This window comes from Tetranychus urticae, chromosome 2 (assembly GCF_039701765.1).
Source record: "Tetranychus urticae isolate SD_2017Ah chromosome 2, NJAU_TeUrti_SD_1.0, whole genome shotgun sequence".
In the NCBI taxonomy this organism is placed as follows: domain Eukaryota; kingdom Metazoa; phylum Arthropoda; class Arachnida; order Trombidiformes; family Tetranychidae; genus Tetranychus; species Tetranychus urticae.
The window spans coordinates 28,102,434-28,126,537 of NC_142959.1; the positions used below are offsets into that span (position 1 = coordinate 28,102,434).

A 24,104-nucleotide genomic window follows, 5' to 3' on the forward strand; every position below is an offset into this window, starting at 1 on the left:
CAATTATTTTTACATCTTCACCATCTTTTGCTTCACGGAATTGAGCAAATAATATGTAATTTTACATTTTTTTCATCAACTTAATCATCGACTTTTGTCTCTTCTCGATTTCCAAACAATTTATTAATCAATAATGGTTAATGTAATGAAAGATTTACATCTTGAAACGGTTATTCTGAGCAGCGATTTACAGGCAAGATTAAAGCAAGTTCACCTGGAATATGTTTATTTTTATCATTCATCTATTTGTTTGTTCATCTCTTTTTTTCATTCCATTTTTTAAGTGTCAACAGTTTTATGCAAATATCAATTAGTTTGATTGTTTATCAATAAGGATTAATCAAAATTTTCAACTAACCGAATCAAGTAATTGGTATTGATATCAATTATTGATTTATTAACTTGTATTACAACCAACATTTCAAGCTCCAGTGAATCTTTATTTTCACTGTTAACCCTCAATTGTTGATGCAATTACATTTACATTGAAGTTGTGATTTTTTTACCTTCATAAATTATGGCAATAAAGATTCACCTAATTGGTTAAAACAAAAATGTAATCACAATTTAAACAGTTGATTGAATCTCATTGTTGGCCCATTTTTTATCCATCAATGGTTATCATGTTCAGCTTTGAATTAAACCTTTTCTTCCAATATTATTCACACTTTAGTCTAGTTGTTTATCAATTAGTTTACAATAATAGCTGTTGAAATGTTTGCATGGAAACAAATCAAAGTTGTTTCAAATTTGAATTTCTGAATGAAACAATTTGGAGATGAAGATGATTGCAAAGAGTCAAAGGAAGACCAGAAAATAGTAGGAAAAATGAAGAAGCAATAATATTGATGATGATGATGATAGTAGAGTTGGTTCAAGTGATTGAGAAGATGGTTAATGTACATTATTCAAGGCGTGTTAAGGCGGAAGTTTCCTTAATTTTGGAGACATTATCAACAACAAAGATGATAATGATTTAAACTATGCCATTCTATTTTTTTTTGTATTCACTTCTATTCAAAGTCAAGGGTGTGCTAATTTGAGTTGTGAAAGATAAACAACAGCATCATCAGTAATAATAATCACAATCATCAGCATAATAATGGTTGTAATAATAAACTAACTGGTGAAAACTTATGGCCAAATTTGAGCAAAGTATTCACTCACATATATTAACACTCAAATTATTATCATCACTGTTTGTTATTACATCTATAAATATACTGATGAACGTCTTCAAGGTCACTGAATGCTCAATGAATCAAAATTTAGGTTTCTGGGCTTGAAATTGTAATTATCAAGAAAGTGCTTGATAGTAGTGACATAGTGAAATTACAAGTTATCCAGTTAAGGTGCAAAATTAACATCACAGAATCACGATACACGCTAACGTTGTTGTCTTTGTTAAATTTTGTGACTTCATGAATAATAATTCAGACTGAATTTAATCCTCGAACTGAATATCCAAATAACTAAGCGAGAACGACTTTCTACATCAAGAATCAAGCATTGAAATCCTATTAGATTTTGATCAGCTTATAAGTCTCCTATCTTTTGCTGGTCATCCAATAATCCTTTGCAATAAATCAAACTCAAAACAGGCCATAAGCTTGTTGTCATTGTGGTATACAAGCTTGATGAAGTCCTCTCAATCCCATAAACCGGTCAAATCTTTATTTCTTGTCCAAAAAATGTCCGTTGGTCAAACCATTTGCAAATTAATCCTGAGAACTGAAAGAAATGAAAATAACAATTACTTTCTACCTTTAAATGTAATTAGTATCTGTTTTAAATGTTTGCAATTTAAACTTACCAAATTAAAATTTGACTCTTCATGGCCAATAATTAATCTAATGAGTTTAATTTCCTAAATGGTTCATCAGTTACCGTAAATAGCCGTGAAAGATAGAGCTTTAAATACACTTCGTACTGATTTGAAGGAGTTACACAGCTGTAGTTCACAGGATTGCCAGTTAATGGTATAAATACAAATAATTAATTTTAATGACAGTTAATTAATGGATCACTAAAGTATAAAGATTTAAATAAATTGTAAAAGTTAATGGAGTAACTTTATTATGAAAGTTAATTAATAAAGAAAAGGCGACTGTTTCTTACATTGTTTACTTTTATGGCGGTTAAGTTAACCCTCACCTCAAGTGTCATCTATTGATTAATTTTGTAAATCTAATGCTTTTCCCGTTACCTAAGCTTATTCGGCTAAGCCAGCCAGAGAGTTTTATCTTTACTCAATGGTTTAATTTTTAATTTGATACACTTAATTTAATCACAATATGTATATATCCTGGATCATATTAGTTTTGCTTCTTTAATTTTGTTTATAATATTGATAATCTGATCACGGTGAAGGAAATAATAAAGGTGATATTAATTTCAACAACAGTTATGTGTTCATGAAGCTAAAATGTGAGGTAAAAAAAGTAATCATCTTTACACATTATTATCTGTATTGTGTGTTGAATTTTGACCGAGTTAAAATTAATTTCACAATTATCTGAGGTTAAAATCAACAAAAGGTTTCGGAGTATGGTAAAGGTATGTTTAGATAATTAATCAATCAAGAGGCTGTATAAGGTTAATAATGCAAACATTTTTACTTCTTTTAACAGTTTAATGATGATTTTGAATAAAACAAAGTTTTTGGTGGTTTTTTGCTCAACTTTAAATAACTCATTGCTGCCGTGATGATGATGGTGATGTTATAGCTGTGTTAGTCTGTCAGCAAACATTTAAAAGCCTAAGGCTAGTATTGCCACTCATCCTTTTGTCCCAAACTCTAGTTGATTAGAGTTGTTATGCAGCTTTCTCACCATTTAACCGATCACAACCAATATTGAGAGACTCTTTTTTATTTCTCCGGCTTGTCTTCCTCATCATCAAAAAATCAACATGAACGTTCATTTATAATCAAACTAAAGACAAGATAATGTTTACAGCATATTTGGCTTGATTTATCAAATGTTTCAACCAGAATTCAAAGCAAATTGATCAACTCAGCGCGGAAAGATGTAAACAAGAGTTTTTACGTGCTGCTAAGCTTTTCTGATGAGCTTAATGATCAGTGAGAAGAAACCTATCGATGAATTTGAATCAATTTTTGCAAAGTGGTCCCGGTCAATGGAGGTCATCTCTTTGCCCTGACTCAGACCATATTAATCTGTAAAAGAAGGGGTAAAAAGAAAGGAGAGAAGATGGAGATATTTATGGCTACAATCTGCAATCGATGGAAGTTGATCAACCAAGCGGTCCAGAGTTATGAATTTAGGTGCACATTTGAGAGCATAAAATTGTGATTCAATGATGGTTAAATCATTCGACCTTAAATATCGATAGATTTAGTTTTTATTACATTCAGTAACACTGATTTAGTACAGTCTGATAAAAAAGTCAACGAATTGGATTGTTTCCATATAAAAACTGAATGAAGGAGTATAAGCATAATCTTTGACTATCGAGTCAGGAGCTCAGACTTGATAAATGTCTGAATTTGTTCAATTTAAATTTTCTAGAGTCTAAATTTTTCGATGAAATCGTGGTCAAAGTCAAAGTTCAATTGCTTTTCGTACAGCTATAGGTTTATTTTCTCATGAACCTGATATTGTGGCGTTACCTTCAATGGTTTAATGCAAATCAACTTTTTTGAAAAAAGATTTCCGTTACTACTCAACAACATTCCTTTGAGTAAAAAGATAATGAAAGTAATAAGATAAAGGATAAGGAGCTGAAAAAATAAAACTGAAACTGAAATTCAAAAATATTGGTGAATTAAGATGATTAGGATTCATCGATAGTTTTAAAACCTTTGGGTCATTAGTAATGTTTTTGTAGAAACACAAAGAGTAAAATTTGCAGGATTTTAATCCTTAAAGCCCGATCATAGCCAAAAGGTCAAAAGGCTTAGGTTTAACCGCAAAAATTGACCACAAAAGTGTTTTTACTCCAATATGGATCATAATTTGAACCCAACAACGGCCAGAAAATGTAGATAAATAAATTATAATCAAAATATAGAGATATTAGTATGCTGAGAGAATAATCAAATAAACTAAATAGTAATTTACCTCCATCAACACCTGTAACTGCAGTAACTTTATCAGTAAATTATTTTCCATGGTGAGCCTGACATACAGATGAGTACACAGATAATTTAGTGCAGAAAAAAAAGACAATCAAGTAGACAGTTAATTGAGGTAGATAAATTGAAAATTATTTACGTAATTGCTGGATTGACGCCAGTAGATCTAAAAGTCTGGTACACATGTTTTAATCTCAAAGCAGGTGGTGAACCAAAACCAGACTTTGTTACAATTGTGTTCATAACCAGACAATTTTAATCAAACCAAATCCTTCAACCAACTTCTTTCCCCAACAATAGATGGCAGTACTGATAGCGCTTCCTTACAATTGTATTTGTTTATTTTTTGATCAACAGTGGGTCAGCTTTGGTTAATTTGTTGACTTGAACTCTCGCTGGGTCAGTTTAGGTTAAATTCCGACTCACCTGAGCAGCTTGCATCATAATTTGCCCATTTGTGGGTCTAATACAGGTTTAGGTGATTTATTTCAAGGAAATGGTATTGAGGAATTGCCAAGGATGATTGTTTCTGCTTTTCAAGGAATCCAGTTTATCCGACAATATTTGTTGTTCATTTGAAATTTAATTTTGCTCACTAGATCATTGGTTCATTTAGGTGGAAATTTGGTCAAAATTTGTCGATAAAATTCCTGGTTTCTTTCCCCAGAATTCCACTTGAAAATCGAGTTCGATCGAGTGATAATTAATTTCCTGAGTTCAACCTAATTTTGCATATTTACTGTATTTGTAGTTTAGCTCAACTGATCCGATGTCACAACCTAACTGACCCACGAAGTGTGACTCACAGGTTGACCAAACATTGAACACAAAACCTAATTTGACCCAATCATGTTTGAGCACCCAAATTGGACTCTGTAAACTATCTCAGTCAATTTGGTTATCAATCGTGATTATCATATTTACAATTGTCAATGAGCAATGTAAACAATAGATTAGTGAATCAAGTGCAAGGAAGGTTTGGTGAATAGTGATTTAAATTGTGATTTAGTCAATTGAGATGAGGACTTCGTGGTGATACAAAATTTGGTGAAAGGGAAGAGGAAGAAGGAAAAGTTGAAGTTTGCATTATTGAATAGACTGCTGATTCAGAAAAATTGGGAATGATTAATCTATTCTGAAAAGGTGAAAACACCAATTTTGTGGCAAATGAAAAGAGTAATCAATTTGTTGATCAACCAGTTAACCAGCCTTTTAAACGCAACCAATTGCACAATGAGATCAACAATGAAATCGATAATAAAGTGAACATTTTGAGCGCTGATAAAAAGAGAGTCTCAAGTTTAATTGTGATTATTGTGAGTGTAAAAGAAACTTGATTATCATGAAATGTTTGATCATTTCTGTAAACCCGTTTAAACCTTTAAATTGAATGTTGGAGTTTCACTAAAGGTACAAGTTGCATGGAAGGAGAAGAAGAAGAAAAAAAGTTTCAAGAAAACGTCAAACAAGAGATAAAAAAGAGGAAAAAAATACTCGATAAAAAGGTGAGTTTCAAGAAGAAGGTAAAGATGATGATGATGATGATGATGATGTGTGAAGGAAAGAGAAAGAGAGAGAGAAGATTGTTGATTATCTTCTAAATTCCTTCAAACGAAAGTTGCATACTAAGAAAATATTATAAGCTTTTTCTCAATTAACTTTATTCCGAAAAGAATCTGAGGCCATTTTGTTTGTAACGGAATTTAGGTCTTCATCTTGTTCATGTTTACCGTAAATTCAACGCTTTCCCTTCATCCTGATCTTTTTAACCTCCCCCTGATTACCCCCGTCAGGTATCATCGTTCATCTTTACCTCAATTTTTCGGCCAATCAACTTCAATTCTGTTTCAATGAACTCACAAGTAAAAAAGTAAAAAGTAAAAAGAAGAAGAAGAAGAAAAGCATTTTTCTCCAATCACCAAATTGTTTTATCGATAATCACACAATTCAAATTAAAAAACATTCATTTTCATTCATTACCATCACCTTCATCTTCATCCTCCTCACCATTTCCAATTTTATCATTTAACTTTCATAGTACGTCATTACAATTTCAACCCAAAAGAGTCACTTTTGTCACACCAATATTTCCTTCCAATGAAGGTTTTTATCACCAATAGACGCAACTTATCATCTGTATCCTCCTCATGATCATCATCATGATCGTCGTTATCATTCACAAAATTATCATCTTTACGCTTTTGTTGAGTCTGAGGAGGCTGAAAATCATAAAGCCTTCAACCTAAAAGAGTCAACCTCTACCCATCAAATTATGCTTATGAAGACCCTTTTCCAGGTTTGGTCACAGACTCTTGACTAAAGCTGACTTAGTGTTTGGGTTTAGTCAAGTTTCTTAGTTTTTTGTTTAATAAATTAATTTCCATCTTGGTCATCATCATCACGTTCACGTTCATTCCTATCATCATCATCAGTCTCATTTGTATAGCTCAAGTAAATCTGATTAGGCCGAATGTCATCAACCCATAAACCTGCGAGAGTCACTCAAATGCGAATCAAATTTTGCTTCTAATGAAGGTCTTTTTGTTTCCCCAATGATTATTATTTTTTTTCATCTCAATTCATTGGCATTCAGGATTGTCATGAAACAGCAAAATGATGAAAGAAGACGATAAACCCAAAGGTAAACAAAGTTTCGACATTGGGATTTACCATTGAAAAGATTGACTTTCATCTCCTTCAATTCAAGTTTACATTGTAATTAATGTAATAACTTTACCATAACATAACCAATAACGATGAAAACAAATGATAAAATAAACAGTAAAAAATGTTAATAATAATGATATTCATAATAAAATAATCACAATAATAATCAAACAAGTTAATCAACTTTCAGATATAAACTCTTATAACGAAAGATAGCAAAAGAAACCATTGTAAGAAGTACATTGTAAGCATTGTAACATTCAATGTCAACCCAACAAACTATTTCAATGGAAATCACAATTATTCTGACAATCGACTAATCGATTACCAATTAAACATCCAATCAAAGTATACAATTTAATCAATCAGCTAATTCATGCAAAATTATGACTTTCATTTTGTCACATTTTATCCATTTTATGGAATAATGAAGAGAAGAGAAAAATTGCATTTTTTCATTTTCTCATGAATTTATCATGTTAATCATTTTACACAATTTTATTAAAATGAACACTTGATTGGTAAACGACGATTATGATGCATCATCATAATCATCCTTTTCTTGTCACCCAAGTTGATCCTGTTCAAGAATCAGGCAAAAGTAACAATCATTGAAACATCATCAAGATAAACTCGGGACAGGATTTTCCAAGGTTCTGGAGGGTCAAATAAAGGAGATGATGAAGATGATGAGAGGAGACAGAAGTGGAGAAGAAGCGATTGGAATGAAAAAATTCTGTCTCTAATTGTAACTATTCATTGCTCAGTGAATCACAATTCACTCATCACACATTCACAAGGTTCCAACCTCGAAACTAAAGTCTGACAAACTTGTGGCCTGAGTTGACTTAACAACAATAACAATATAAATGGTAAGATAATAATGTAAAGTGAAATAAGCTAAACTCAACAATTGAAAAAGTCAACTATCAAGTTAACAAGAAACGAGAAAGCAAATGAAATTGGGTCAGGAATCGTTATATATCCTTGCTGAGTTGAGCTGAAGTTCACATGCAAACTATTAATGTAATAACTTCTCTTTCTATTTCTCTTTCTTTCAGCGACTTTTCTTCTTCCAAGTTTACCTTTTTTTTTGTTTTCACTCAACTTTTCACATTCATTACACTTTTGTATCAACAGTTTGCTACAGCTTCCTAACTTTCAGTTCAATACAACTGGCTCAATCCAAGCCAACCATTCAGTTAGCAAACCTTCAAAGGTTCAATAATAGTTTCTGACAAAAAGCTGAAAATGATGAAAATTCAGGCGAAAATTGAACATGAAAATTGAATGTGAAAATTGATTGGAAGGTGAAACCCAAAAATCAATATGAAAAAATGAAACATTGAAAGATTGAAGAGCAGCAGCGATTGAAACTGAAAACAAATCAACTTTCAAGTTGTGCCACTTGATCAAGATTTAGTTTAACACTTGAACCAGTAATTTTATTATCATAATCATTATCATCATTAATAATGATGTGGATAATGATGATTATAATCATCTCGCTATATTGTCGTTTCTTTATTGTTTATTTGTTCATGTTAACACATTGTTTTTTCATCTTCTCCTGTTTGAACCATTTGCCAACAAATAACAACACTTTTCCAACTCTCGCCTCTCTTTTTTTTCAATCCAACAACATCATTAACTTATTATTAACCAAAAAGCTGTTAAACAGTCAAAATAAAGGGTTAATTTACAATCAAATGTGCCTTTCGTTTTGTCTTTTTCACATCAGTTGCGCTTTTTTGTCTTGCCTCGTCCGCTCTTGTTATATCAATTTAGAGAGCCGTTTATTCAACAGTTTAGTTCAACATTAGACTGTTCAATAAACGTATTTTACTTGATTTACAATTGTAATTAACTTGGGATAAAGCAATTTGATTAGACAATTGACAAATCATAACTTTTCTGGTATCAAAAAGTGTTCATGTTTTTAGATGTAAAGTGTCTCTTTTTTTGAAAATACAACAAAAAACACTAAACAAAAATGGAACCAGTTTGGCTTGTTTCTGTCTCTTTAGTAAAGTCTCTTTTTTTGCTCATTCAACTTTACTCGAATTTAAATTCCTATTAGATTAACCAATTTAAACTGTTTAGCAAATTCAATTAATAAACTTATCTTTTAATCTGGTTGATCATCTTGGATTAGCTTTGTGGCTTCTTTTTAGTGTGTTTTGTTTTTTGGGTTAACCTTTAAGATTTTCTGGTTCTCTCCACTCTCTTAATGTCAATGCTTTTTTTACCTAATATTTGAAAAAGGTTTGCTTTGAATCTGAAATCTTTTTACAACTCATTAACCTTGATTAGATTAAAACATTTATTGATTGATAATTGATTAACAAAAAGTGATAATTGTTCAATTGAATCTGTTCAATGTTCATCATGTCAACTGTCTGATTGATTATGAACAATTGTTTCAATTGAATCCAATTTTTGCCACTTCTGCTGCTCTCTTTACCTTCTCATTAAGCTATTAAATCAACACCAATGTGGTGCTACCTTGGTTATGATTAATTATCACCTTGAAATTGATTAAAGCTCACAATTGTAAAAATTTGTAAATGGTAAAAAAAGGAATAGTCATGAATAGAGTTTCATGTTGGATTGGATTAAACCAATGCTGGGTTATTGGGTAAACAGAACCAGATAATGAATGTCCATTTTTTGGGTTAAACAGTGAGATTCTGGTTCAAACCCAGAAATTTGAAAAGTGAAATGCTTTTGTTTAGTTGATTGGCAACAATTAAATTGGTCATTGGTGGTGGTTCAATTAGGCCAAGTGATGTTATGGGTTAGGTAAATGGAGGCAAACAAGGTTATTGATAATCAGATGAATACAATCAAACAAGAGCGACATTAATCAAAGACAATTGTCAATCCACCAGAAATACCAGAAAACACATTGAGAATCATGAATGCAATTTGGAAGAGAGAAAAGTGAAAAATTGAAGTAAACAAATGAACGAATTGCCAATGTTGAGGAAAAAGGTTAATGAAAAACCAATGGTTAACCTGTAAATTTACCCACAAATTAAAGTATCATTTTAATCGTTGGTAACCCCTTTAAATAGCAACAATTAGCATCATAATTTGTAAACAAAAATAGTGTCCATCATTACATAAAGACGCAAATTGAAATGATGTTGTTTTTTGTTTACGCCATTCATTTCAATCTTGATTTGCTTTCGTTTTTTTACATCAACATCATCCTCATCAAGTCATCATTATTTTGTTTTTTGCTTCTTCTTTTCTCCTTTATCATCTGAATACAACCTTGATAGCAGTTCTTGAAATTTACCAAGAACACAATAATATAATGTATCTGTTGTGAGTCGGTTTCATGTTTTACCAGGAAAAAGGAAAGTAAACTGGTAAACTTTTGCTGGTTTTTTGGGTACAAGGACAGTGAAAGAAGCTTGGAAACCTTGAGAAAACCTTTATATATTTATATATATTTGTTATATTTGGTTAGATTTTCATTATTATATTTGGCTATTACCTAGAACCAGGGTTTAACCAGAACAATTATCACAAATTCAGGTCAAAGGTAATGATAATTTTGTTTAGTCAATATTTAGCAATATCTGTGTGACATTTAAATAGGTAATTGGTGTTTAATAAAAATCAATGGTAGACATAATCAATGATTAATGAAACACACAAAACAACCCAAATAAGGTTAACCTAACCATTGATGGTTCATGTTGAGCTGTTTGGGTTTACTTTGTTTATATGATTGGGTTTACTGTTGGATATGACTTTTGAAGAAGCCATTTTGTTTGTCTGTCAGTTTGTATTTCAATAATCATTAAATTTTGAGACAATTTTCATTCTATTTATCGCTATTATTTAATTAATTACGTTACCAATGATGCTTGTACAGGAACTATTAAAAGTAATGACAAAAAAAAGATGAAATGTAAATTGAAAATGTGCAGTGATAAAAATAGCTGGTTTCAAAAAAAAAGTGAAGTAACCAGCTTTTTAGACACCAAGCTAAAGATTGGACTTTGATTTAGATGAATCTGAGTCATGGAACTCATTGACTAACCCAAAATTTATGATAATCAACTTCGTCAATTGGTATAATTAGTAGATGAGCATCATTAGTACCAATTATCAACAACAATTGAGTCAACAATTGGACAGCAAGGATAAGCGAGGAAAGTGAAAAACTGGTTGAATCGTTTAAGAAACATGGAAAAGTTCATTTGTTTCTCTTCTTCTTAAAAACACTCCATATGTTTTAAGGCAATATTTGGATTAGATGACTTGCTTTTTAAGGTTAAATCTTTAATCTTAAACCTAGAAGGCTCGAAACAGATGATTTTAAAGCCAATAATCCTTTTAACTCTGCTATTCTGTTCATATTAACCTAGAAACAAAAAGCAAATGACACAAATCCATAAGAAGGTTGTCTTGTTGTTGCCTTAGGTTGAAATTCACCAGAAAAGTATTCGAATAAAATTATGGAAAAAAATGGATGAATTATAGACCAAGTAGAAGCACTGAATTGAACACATAAATCAAGTGTTTTTCAATTCAGGTTACCTGAACAATTGGATGAAAAAAAACATCTTCAGCAATGATGTAACGTAAAGCACAAAAAAAACAGTTGTTACCGTTAATATTATACAATAGATGGCAGTAAAACAGGCAAAAATGATGCAAAATCCTTACTTAGCATGCTCTAACTGTAGCTAACGAAAAGTTAGCAAAACAAAATTTACTGCATTAAAGAAACTCTTCAACTTGAAGTGCGATTATTACAGTTATTACCTTAATCTTATTTTTTTATTTTGGTTTACTTTACTTTTTCTGTGATTTACACTTTTTTGATACCAAAAACAAATCTTCTCACTATGGTAAGTTTCTCATTTGTATTACCTTTCTCTTGTACATTGTTTCCAAACTCATAGGTAAAGGTTACCATTCTGATTGAAGCAAAAATTTTCTATTGACTTCCTGGTTTTTCCCTATGTTTAACGGTCATATCTTTTCTTGCTCTCTTTCTTTTCATTTTTCATTTTCTTTCTTCCATTCTTTATCTCTATCACTTACTTACCCTTACTTTTGTTTAATGTAATTTCAGGATCGTCAAAAGGCCAATGCTAGAAAAGGCGATTTTGAGTTGGAAAGATATGGTGACCTGGAATTGGTTGATGATCCATTAACTGAAGATGAAGTAATTGGCGTTAATGAATTGGCCATAGCAATTGCAATTATTATGCCTAAATTTGCATATGAAAAACTGTGGCTTAAAGAGGCTCTTATTAATTAATATATACAGATATATAACTAGATTTATATATATTTGTTCACCAATAACGACCACAACCTGACCACATGATTGTTATTGCCACTATTTTTGCCTGTTGTTTTTTCTAGTTAGAAAAATTTGCTTATTATTTATTGATTGATCATTTTGGTTCTGTTCTTGTTAAAAAGTGTTGCCCTCTCTCACCCAGCTTTTTAATCAACGACATTGTTTTGTTTTAATTCAAGTGAAATTTTCAACCTTTTTTCAAATTCCAACCAATTACAATTTAACATCTTCCTACTGGTTGCTGGGTTTAAGTTGCCATAGGCCTTAAATCCCCTTTCCTTTTTTAATCCGTTTTGGACGCTAATTGGTCAGTTCGGACTGAGCAGCTTATCTCTCTTCATATTGACACTCACTCAAAGACTCCCTCCTTGGCTCCTTCGACTCATCAGAATTACCAAAAATCTTTTGTCCTCAAAAATTACCATTGTCTTTGCTCAAGTTATCGATCACGGTCGTTTCGATTGTGTTTCTCTTAAAACTACATATTTTATATCAGTGTTACACTTTTATACACAGTGAATTGATTAACTTTATCATCACTCACCATCATCATCATCATCATATACATACCATCATCATCGTCATCACCATAGTACACAAGTTATCTCTTTTTTTCAAAGTTAACTTGAAATTTATATTTTATTTTTGTGTATTTATATATATATATCTTTAATAACAACAAAATGCCTGTTGATATTGATGACTTTGAGATCTTAAAAGTTCTTGGAACCGGTGCATACGGTAAAGTGTTTCTAGTTCGTAAATTATGTGGCCCTGATATAAATCATCTCTATGCAATGAAAACCCTTAAAAAGTCTTCACTTGTAAATAAACCGAAGACCTTAGAGCACACTTTAATAGAACGTAAAGTGTTGGAAATTGTACGTTCTGGGCCTTTCCTTGCTACTCTACACTATGCCTTTCAAACATCTGATCGTCTACATCTAGTAATGGGTAAGTTAATGTCCACATTTTGTTTCTTTCTTTTTCTTCTCTTTTTACCTTATTGTATGCTTTTTTCACGCTTCTTTCCTCTGCGAGTCTCTTTAAACTCAACAGCCAGCTTTTACCACCTACTTTGCTTGTAACCACATCATCTTTGACCCTTGCTTATTAGGCCAATGATTTCCCCTCTTGATATATTACTTTTACTGACTGTTCAAGTTTTCTGACTAGGGAGAAGCAAGACCTAATGCACATTACTCAGTAATTGAACTAGTTTGAGTTCAATGTACATTTGGTGACTTGCTTTACCCTGTCAAAAAACTTTCTGTTCACTCTATTAGGAAAGACTGAGTCTCTTTTGTCTTTCTTTATTTGAAGCTTCTCTTTTTTTTGAATTCAATGTCCTCGCTTGAGATTGACTCTTGAAACTATTTCAAGTTTGAATTCATAGGCTATCCTTAAAGATTACCCTTTAAATGTTCTCATGATTGAGCAATCCAGTTTCATAATTCAGATTCGCCTTACATATTTTATGCATTCTTTTATTCGATTTATTTTATATGGTAAAATCACCTCAATGTTGAACTTTCGAAGGGAATAAATCCCAAATGAAAAATAAGTTGAAACTAACATTTTTTTATTTTCTTATTTTACAGACTACATAAGTGGTGGTGAAATGTTCACCCATTTATATCAACGTGACAGATTCACTGAAGATGCTGTTCGAATCTATATTGCTGAAATTGTTTTGGCTATTGAACATCTACATAAGCATAATATAGTTTATCGTGATATCAAATTGGAAAATGTGCTTTTGGATAAAGATGGCCACATCGTACTGACTGACTTTGGACTTTCCAAAATGTTTAAAGAAAATAGTGAAGTAAGTAACCATTTCCACCTTGTTTTTCATCCCTTTTTTCCTCTTTGTTGTCAATTAAATTCACATTGACTACTTCCCGTTCTTACTTTTTTTTTCTCGACAATTGACAGTCCAATATCACATACAATTATCCGATGTGTCCTTTTCAATTGATATTCACAAACATTTATTGTTAAAGTGTGCCAATTTCCTCTTTAACAATCTTGCATCTCTTTTACCTTCTTTAGCATATTTCGACTCTCCATCATCTACTTTCCCTCTTCCTGTCTTCTCTCCTTTTCTACTTTTAAACTTTTTTCTTTCTCCCCTCTCTTTTCTCTTCAAACACCTTGTCCTTTTATAATTCAACTAACAACTTTTTCTCTTTTACAGAATAACCGAACGCACTCTTTTTGTGGAACCATAGAATATATGGCTCCAGAAGTTGTTCGACACGGATCTGGTGGCCATGAGTTCGCAGTTGATTGGTGGTCAGTTGGTGTTTTAACCTATGAACTGCTTACCGGTGCTTCACCCTTCACTCTTGAAGGTTGTCCAAACGTCCAAGCTGAAATTACAGCTCGCATTATCCACGACCGACCACCAATTCCTGAATACATGTCAAATGTTGCCGTCGATTTCATTTTAAAACTACTCGCTAAGGACCCGAGAAGACGCCTTGGAGCCGGAAGATATGGTGCTAGTGAAATAAAAAGGCACCCTTTCTTTGGAAATCTTAACTGGACCCATTTAGCAGAGAAAAGAGTTCGTGCTCCTTTTGTGCCTAAGATCAATGGTGATACAGATACTTCTAATTTCTCAGACGAATTCACGAGTATGTCTCTCGTTGAAACGCCAGATATATCACCTCCTGAAGAAGTTCCAGAAAATAGTTTCAATGGTTATGAATATATTTCCCCGGATCTAATCGTCGCAAATCGTTTTTATTACGGTGAAGCCGCAGTGCCTATTGAAGAAGTACAGAATCAGGAGGTTATTGAATACGTAAATAGCGAACAATCAGAAGACGAAGAAGAGATTCAAGAGGAAGACGAAGAATCCGTTCAAAATTCTTATGCCTCTTCTGAAGAAGAGGGTGAAACAGTTGATGAAAGTTCTGAGGAAGAACAAGAATCTGAAGATAACAATGACGATAATTCCGACGATAGCGAAGAAGACGAAGACGAAGAAGAGGAGGAGGAGGAAGAAGAAGACGAAGAAGATGATGAAGAAGAAGAAGATGAAGAGGAAAATGTATCAACTATCGATGAAGATAGTATATCAACCATCGGAGAAGAATCATCAGTAACTGAAGAGGTGGAAGAGAATACTCTCGACAATCTCGCACATCGCTTAAACCAGCCTCTATTAGATGCCTCAAACATCCCAGTACCCGAAGAATCCTTTGAAAGCTCAACGTCATCAACTCAAAGGGATATAAACGAAATATTTGGTTCATCCATGTCCTCCAACGGATCAATCATCGGCTCAATCAATAGTCATCACAACCTCTCTCCAAAAAGAAGCGTTTCAGGGTCATCTTTTGACATTGACGTGCAACTACACCATTCCAACTACATCATGACCTCAACACCTGCCAATCCTAAACGTAAATTTACCAGAAAAACCGATAATCAACATCATCCAATATCTCCACCAAGTCCAATATCGCCTTCACCTAAAAACGTGCTTTATACACTGAGAATCACAGCAAATTCAGTGTTTCATCAAAAGTACTCTCTCACCTTAAACTCCGTATTAGGAGATGGAACCTATTCCATTTGTACAAAGTGTGTCGACCGAAAGACTGGCGAGGAATTCGCAGTGAAAATAGTGCATAAACAATCTGACATTACTTCTGAAGTTGAATCACTCAACATGTGCCAAGGACATCCCAACATAGTGAACTTAGTGGAAGTGTTAACCGATGATTATTATACATATATAGTGCAAGAACTACTTCGTGGCGGTGAATTACTTGCCAAAGTTGGCAGCAACGGTGCTTTCAGTGAAGTGGAAGCATCTCGCCTATTCCGTGGTCTGGTCTCAGCTTTAAACTACATGCATACCAATCAAGTGGTCCACCGGGATATCAAACCTGAGGTAAGACAGATTTTCATTTTATCCCAATTAACTTTCACTTGTAGACTAAAACAAAATTAGAACGGAAATGCCTTGAAAAAAAAGAAAACGTTGCCTGTTACTCATATTGCGTGGTTGTTAGAAAACAAAAAAAAATTATTTTCCTACTGTTTGTGTGAGTGTAATACTGTTTGCTGCCAATTCGATTGTCATTAGTTTTCAGATCTCATTACAAATCCAAATGTTGTCTTAAAATGTCATTTTTTATTCCACAATCCCACATTAACAATTCACAATTTAATTTTCTGATAGCCTTGTGACCGTTCACAACTGTTAACAGTCAAAAGAGGAAGATTGAACTTACTTTTCTATGGAGATGAACCAAAAGTGAAAAGTAAGAGAGAAAGGGGAGGGATCTTACTATTCTAAAACCTTTCGGTTTTAAGTGAAGAGTAAGAAGGAGAGAGGGCAGCACAAGGGAGTGAAGAGGCAAAGTTGAAAGTTAAGTCAAACTTTATTGATAATGTTAGAGAAAAGTTCGGAGTATATATGTCTCCCATGGGACATAGAGATGTCAGGGTACAAATGGTTTAGTTAAATTCAGTATAAAAAATAATCATAATAAACATATAAATATCATGGGTAAAATAAGCGTAGTTAAAAGTACAATATTTCACGTTTACATTTACCGCTAGGGTTACCTGCTTTTGATTGGAAAGATACATTTGTAATGCATTAAGTTATATTGAAAAAGCCCTAGTGGCGAAGGTTGAAAGAGAGAGAGGAACATATGTTTTAAGTTTTTGTGCTTGGTTTGTTTTATTGAAGTTAATCATCATCACATTCGCCCACTGTAATTTGAGTTTGTTGTCTATCAACAAACTGCTTGAGCTGGGATGAATGAGCTTGAATTGGTGTTCCTGAAAGTGATTCCGAGATGATGTATGTTACGTCCGTGATCTTTTTGATGACATAGTATGGACCTGTATACTTAGCTGAAACTTTAGTCTTGGATGGATGGTTGAATGGTACTTCCTTGAGTACTTTGGATCCAATCTCAAAGTTTGCGACGGGATGTTTAGCATCATGTCTTTGTTTCCTTCTTTCTTGTTCCGTACGTGTCCTTGACCTGGCTAATTCTCGTGCTTCCTGGAGATTGTTGGTTTGACCGGAGAAAGTCGGAGTTGGATCGGTTCCAAAGAAGAGATATGCAGGGGCATAACCAGTGATATCGTGTGGAGTGTTGTTGTAATCTGTGACAATCTTTGGTAAGAGCGTTGTCCATTTACGATGAGGATGATCTTGTAAAGCAGCTCTTACTTTGACCATCAAAGTTCCATTGATACGTTCGACAATACCGTTGGTTTGTGGATGATATGGAGTACTAAAGATATGCTTTATGTTGTGGCGTTTGAAAGCTTGTTTCAAGACTGTACTTTGGAAGTTCTTGTGACAGTCAGTTAGAATAGCTTTGATGCGAATACCAGATTGAATAAGTTTGTCTAGGAGGGTTACTACTGATGCTGATGTGTTGGTGGTTGTGGGAAAGGCCCAAACATAACGTGAAAAGTGGTCTATGAAGACTTGAATGTACTTATGTCGAGTACTACCAGCTGCAGGTCCCATGACTATAGTATCGAGGCCGACGAGATCACCAGGTTCGAGATCAACTGAAGGGAGGATCATTTGACCAATACTTGGACGATGGGTTTGCTTGACAAGCTGGCATGAACGGCATGAATCGACATAAGCTTTGATGTCTGAGATCATATGAGGCCACCAATAGAAACGAGTAATAAGTTTTACAGTCTTGTTTTTCCCAGGGTGACTGTAATCGTCATGAAAATGCTGTAAGACTTTATTACGGAGTGATGGTGGAATGATAGCTCGAGTGGAACCACGGGTTTTCACGGTGACAATGCCATCCACTTTGAAAGATTGTTGGATATGAGAGAAGTCAGTGGTGGCTTGATGTTGTTTGATTTCATCAGCATCGATGAGGAAAGTAACTGGGGCTCTTGATAAGGCATCAACGTGTTGTTGAGAGACGCCAGCTCGATGAAATAGCTCATAGGATCGAGTAGAGAGCTTGATACTCCAGCGATAGAGTCTTCCTTTGGGTTTCTTGAGCGTGAGGAGCCATTTCAATGCACTATGATCGGTGATGACTTTGAATGGTAGGCTGAGATAAGCTTCGAAGTGATCCACAGCTTCTACAACTGCGAGGCATTCAAGTTCAAATGCGGTATAGTTGCCTTGGTGTTCGTTGAGTGCTTTGGAAAAATAAGCGATTGGATGTTCAAGACCATGTTTGTCGGTTTGAACTAGCGTAGCTCCAATACCAATCTTTGAAGCGTCAGTGTAAAGGGTACACGGTTCATCCTTGTTGTAAATAGCGAGGACGGGTTCATTGATTAACTTGTTTTTGAGGATTTGAAAAGCGGTTTGATGTTCATCTTTCCAGTGGAAAGAAATATTTTTACAGAGGAGTCTGGTTAATGGTTTAGAGATGGTTGAGAACTTGTCTATGAAGCGACGATAATAGTTTGCAAGTCCTAAGAATTGACGAACTTCCTTGACATTACTTGGAACAGGAAAATGTTCAACAGCTTTGACCTTTTGTTTGGATGGACTAACTCCTTCAGAACTGATGATGTATCCAAGATAGTCAACTTCATTTTGCGCGAAGTTGCATTTAGATAGCTTCAGTTTGATGTTGTTATCCTTGCAAAGAGTGAAGATCTTCTCTAAGAGTTGGAGATGTTCAGAGAATGTTTTGCTGTAAATGATGATGTCATCTAAGTAATTTATTGCTCCGTTGTAGAGTAAAGAACCAAGTACTCTTTGTAGAATTCTTTGAAAAGTTGCGGGGGCGTTTTTAAGACCAAATGGCATGACGAGCCATTCATAGTGTCCTTCATGGGTTACGAAAGCAGTTTTCTCGATGCTTTCTGGGTCCATCTCAATATGCCAATATCCCCATTTGACGTCAAGTGTCGAGAAGTACTTACTACCTTGAAGACGATCAATGACATCATTGATCCGTGGCAGCGGCATCTTGTCATCTATGGTGAGGGCATTGAGACGACGGAAATCTATGCAGAGTCGTGTACCACCGTCTTTCTTTGGTACACATGTGACTGGGAAGGCCCAAGGACTTTCACTATCACGAACCAATCCTTTTTCTTTGTATTCTTTAACTTGACGACTTATTTCATCAAGTTCGGCTTGAGGACGACGATAGGCCCTAAGTTGAATTGGAGGATGGTTTATAGTGGTAATCCGATGTTTGGCAACGGTGATGCGGCCAATGTCTGTTTCATTTTGGGCGAAGGCAGATTTATGTTTTTCAATGAGGGCGGCAAGTTGATCTTTCTCATGTGTCTCTCCTAACAGGGTTACTAATTCTTGAGTCTCTGGTGATCGAATGCTGACAGTCTTATCTTCTAGGTTAAGGTGAAGACCGAATTCGATACTGGTGTTGAGACCGATTAAGATTGGATAGCGGAAGTTGGAGATGATGTGATACTTGATCGTCTTGGTTGTTTTGTGGATGGTAGTTGAGGCGAGAGTGTATCCAACACTCTTAGTTGAACCTTCTAATTGGTTGATGGTTATTTGTTGTTTATTGTTGATAGGAAGGTTGAGTCGTTTACATGTCTTTAGACTCATAATGCTGATTGTACTACCGGTGTCAATGAAGGCTTCGACGGAAATACCTTCGATTGTTAGTGGAATATCGATGAATTTCAGTATTGGAGATATGTTTTTAGCGAAACATACGTCTCCGTGGTCATCTGGATGGAGTTCTTCCTCGGCAGTGTGGGTCGATGGTCGAGGTTGACTGGTTTGAGAACGATTAGGGCATTCACGATGCCAATGGTTTTCCTTTTTACCAAGTCTTTCACAGTACCTACAGGCTGGAGGACGGCGTTCAGCAGATTGACGAGGGCGGCTATTGTTATGTGGAGGTGCGGCGACCAATGTTTTAGCAGCGGGTTTCTTTGGTTGTTGCTTTGTTAGGAATTTTTCCTTTTGTTTGTAACGCATTTCGGTTTCAGTGGCTATTTCGAGCCAATCAGAGAGTGTACGAGGGCGTCCAGAGCTCATATGGAGAGTCCAAGCAAAGGGTAAACCAGAAGTTAGTTGCGAGATGACTTGATGTTCAGCCAATTTTGCTTCACGAAGGAGTTTTATCTTACGGCGATAATACTCCGTCACTGTCTCTGTACGCTCAAGACGGATACGTTGAGCTTCGAGAAGTGGGTCCTTGAATTCAGAACCGAAGCGAGTGATCATTAAAGATTTGACAGTGTTCCAATCAACATGCTCTTCAGTTGCGATTTCTTCGGCGTACCAACTTAGAGCTTCTTTGTCTAGGCTGTAGACTAAGTCTCTGATAAGGGTGTATGGATCGTTGGTGTTGACATGTCTTTCGTACAGGACTAACCAAGCTTGGATGCGGATACCAGATGGTTCGCCAGTATAACATTTGAGAACCTTCTTCTGTGGTAAGGTTATGTACTGCGTTGGTTGGTCGATAGTCGTGTCTAGTTGTGATGTAGTGGATAAACGGTTCCTATTTTGGTCTTGGAATCGAACTGCTGGTGTAGGCGGGAGGTATGGATTACGGATTAATGTTGGTAGACGAACATTTGTTGGGTTGACCAAGGGTGGATGGGTTGGTTGATTTGGATTTGTGATTGGGTTTTGAGTCGAGGTTGTCTCTTTGGGCATCTGGATCTGAGGATATTTGATCAGAGAGGTTAGTATCATCGTGATCATTTGCCATTTTGTTCTCGGCTTTACCAGGTTAAATTGGACCACTAGATGGAGCAGAAGGACCAGCGGGAGTTTCAACAGCTTGAACTTCAGGAGTTACCAAAGGACGGAGGAAGCTGGGTCGGCAAACTGGTTTTAGGGGGTTCGGTTCCACCAAAGGACAATTAGGCTGGAAGAGTTGGCTGATAGATGGAGACAAGAGATACGTCTGTTCAAAACAGGAGAAGAGATCCTGTCGACTGCGCCAAATGTGACCGTTCACAACTGTTAACAGTCAAAAGAGGAAGATTGAACTTACTTTTCTATGGAGATGAACCAAAAGTGAAAAGTAAGAGAGAAAGGGGAGGGATCTTACTATTCTAAAACCTTTCGGTTTTAAGTGAAGAGTAAGAAGGAGAGAGGGCAGCACAAGGGAGTGAAGAGGCAAAGTTGAAAGTTAAGTCAAACTTTATTGATAATGTTAGAGAAAAGTTCGGAGTATATATGTCTCCCATGGGACATAGAGATGTCAGGGTACAAATGGTTTAGTTAAATTCAGTATAAAAAATAATCATAATAAACATATAAATATCATGGGTAAAATAAGCGTAGTTAAAAGTACAATATTTCACGTTTACATTTACCGCTAGGGTTACCTGCTTTTGATTGGAAAGATACATTTGTAATGCATTAAGTTATATTGAAAAAGCCCTAGTGGCGAAGGTTGAAAGAGAGAGAGGAACATATGTTTTAAGTTTTTGTGCTTGGTTTGTTTTATTGAAGTTAATCATCATCACAGCCTAATCAACATTTTGCCACAACTTGTTAGTAACCTTTACTCCATCCTTCTCTCCTCTTCCCTCTATGTACGGATGCGAGTCCATTTTATTTATAGATTATTCTCATTCCATCAATTTTTTCTTTTCTTGTTTACCAATGTAAACTGGAGACACCAATAAGTGTATCATGTTTTTTCAGTGTAAATGTGATTAGATTAGTTCAATGGTGAAGGGCAAAATATACTTTATTCAAAACACGATAAATGTTTTATTTGCTTAGCTTCTTAACGTCTTTTTTCTCGTTAGTCATTATTGTCATTTTAAAAGCACAAAAATTTTGCTGATAAATGTTCAATATATGTATTTATTTATGTATTTTGGTAGGTCATGATGAGATAAAGTTGAGAGAGAAGGACGAGTGAAAGAAAAAGGTTGAAATTAAATGATATCTAGAGAATGAAGTGTTTGATAATGATAATAATAATGGTGATGAAGGATGAGAAGAAGAAAGAGGAAAGAAAGCTTACTTCGCTTCGGTTTACTTGTTTCAGGTCATTTGAGCATCAGTGATCCGAAGATGCCTTTAACCAGTCTTTTACCGGTCGTTGCCCTGATTGCTTCCATTTCATCCCTTTTATCACTTCTTTTTCATTTTCTTCTCTCTTTTATTTCTCTTTCCATTTTTCGTTCAATTTTTACCCTGTCTTCTGTTATATTTTTTGATATATCCTCTCACAGAGTTCATTACCTTGATTCGCCAGGAAAAAAAAAATATTTGAAAAAAAGTAACAAAAAGATGAAGTCACAGATAGGTGACCTCACTCGTAGGATTTATTTGCTTGTAGGAAAAAAAACACCATTCTCAGTTATCTGCAACTTTGTGAATGTCGCTGTAGATAGTTCATTCATCATGTTTTTTCAACTCCAATCTCGCTGCTCTTTTCCTTGACTCTCTTGCTGTTAACATGTAACATTTTCATTCTGGACACGATTTGCTTTTTTTATCATCTCACCCAATTGTCATTACAATGTTCAATCATGCATGCAACTTTTGCCAGTAGAAAATTTTGAAATCATTTTGATGTTTATCATTAACATAATTGCTACATTACAACAAAAATGTAAATATAATTATTTAATAATCAGATGTATTTATATGACGGAAAATGAAGTATTGGATAAACATTGCATCACTCATTGCCCCTTTTTATATTAATGGCACATAACTTGATTTTTCAATGCATTCCAGTTCAACCTTTTGTTGATTTACATGTTTTTTAACCTCAAATAGTAACATTTAAACTAATCTCAATCTTTTTCTTTTCATTTACAGAATTTGATATTTACCGATGACTCGCCTGACGCAGAATTGAAAATAATTGATTTTGGATTCGCCTGCAAAATATCTCGTAATGAAGTACTGAAATCGCCTTGTTGTACCTTCGTTTATGCAGCCCCTGAAGTGCTGAAGATAGCAAAGAAACTCAGCGCCAATGAATCTCGTACCTATCCAACATCATCATTCACATCTTCATCCGATCGCTACAGCTCATCAAGTCCACCATCAACACCGCCTGCCCTTTCACAATCAATTCAAGAACAATTGGCTAATATTCCCTTCGTGGTTAATCGATCTCCAGATAGCGACCGATCTTATCACAGAGAGGATGGTTACACAGAAAGCTGTGATTTATGGAGCTTGGGCGCAGTGCTTTTTACCATGTTAGGTGGTAATCCGCCTTTTGCTCATGTTCATGACTTGTCTGCTTCAGATGTATTGGAAGGTATCAAGAATGGAGCTTTTGATATGAATGGACCAAATTGGGCTAAAGTTTCCACTGCTGCCAAATCATTGATCTCTGGTCTATTGGATGTCAATCCAGCTGCCCGGTTAAAATTATCTTACTTGACCTGTCACCCATGGGTCCAAGGACATTTCAACGAATCCTCAATGAACATAAGCTACCGTAGAACGCCATCAACACCACCTGGAACATATCTTCGTCAAGGTAGTCCTGGTTCAACACCAGTTCCAACTGTTGGCTCGTTAAGACTGGCTGATGTCTCAGAAGCAATTTTGGCTAAACGTCGTGCCTGTAAAAGACTATTTATCGACAACAATGGAAACGATTGTAGTCCTCACATCGAATCAAGTCATAAGAGAATCAAAACAGTGTTAACCAGAGAATATAATAGTTTAAATAATAATCTATTTTTGTTTAAAGCTCATCCTCTCCTATCTACCAAAAATTAAGCCTATTGTAAAAGATTCATTTTTTTCTAATTTATTCATATTATAAATCATATTCATCCTATATTTTGTCATTTTTGATTGTAAACCTAATCAAAACCTCTTGTCATTACTTGTCCATTCCTTCATAAATTTTCATCCCAAATTTGGAATTTCTGCATGTAAATTCCATCAATAAATTACTTTATCAATAAAAGACTCAATTTGAAAGAATTAAGTTTCTCTTTTTTTATTTACTGAATAAGTCATCGGAATAATTATTACTATTTACTCAAATATTTAAAGGTAAACTGAAGCAGATATGATTGATGGCCGATATGAGAGATGAC

The 24,104-nt window shown here is 34.6% G+C and overlaps 1 protein-coding gene and 2 long non-coding RNA genes across 3 annotated transcripts; 2 read left to right on the forward strand and 1 right to left on the reverse strand.

Moving 5' to 3' along the window:
- Positions 1-374: 374 nt before the first annotated feature.
- LOC149094269 (uncharacterized) lies at positions 375-2,162 on the reverse strand. The gene is made up of 2 exons (XR_016199346.1): positions 1,814-2,162; positions 375-1,731 (listed from the first exon to the last, which is right to left on the reverse strand). It is a non-coding gene; the product is annotated as an uncharacterized LOC149094269 (long non-coding RNA).
- Positions 2,163-2,252: 90 nt separating this feature from the next.
- LOC112538689 (uncharacterized) lies at positions 2,253-5,252 on the forward strand. Its single transcript, XR_003081987.2, has 2 exons — positions 2,253-2,556; positions 2,631-5,252. It is a non-coding gene; the product is annotated as an uncharacterized LOC112538689 (long non-coding RNA).
- A 6,254-nt stretch (positions 5,253-11,506) lies between these two features.
- LOC107360633 (ribosomal protein S6 kinase alpha-5) lies at positions 11,507-23,988 on the forward strand. The gene is made up of 5 exons (XM_015927327.3): positions 11,507-11,634; positions 11,862-13,049; positions 13,697-13,923; positions 14,296-16,005; positions 22,858-23,988. Exons 2-5 carry the CDS (start codon positions 12,779-12,781, stop codon positions 23,776-23,778), a joined length of 3,129 nt encoding a protein of 1,042 aa, XP_015782813.2. The 5' UTR covers positions 11,507-11,634; positions 11,862-12,778; the 3' UTR covers positions 23,779-23,988.
- Positions 23,989-24,104: the final 116 nt, after the last annotated feature.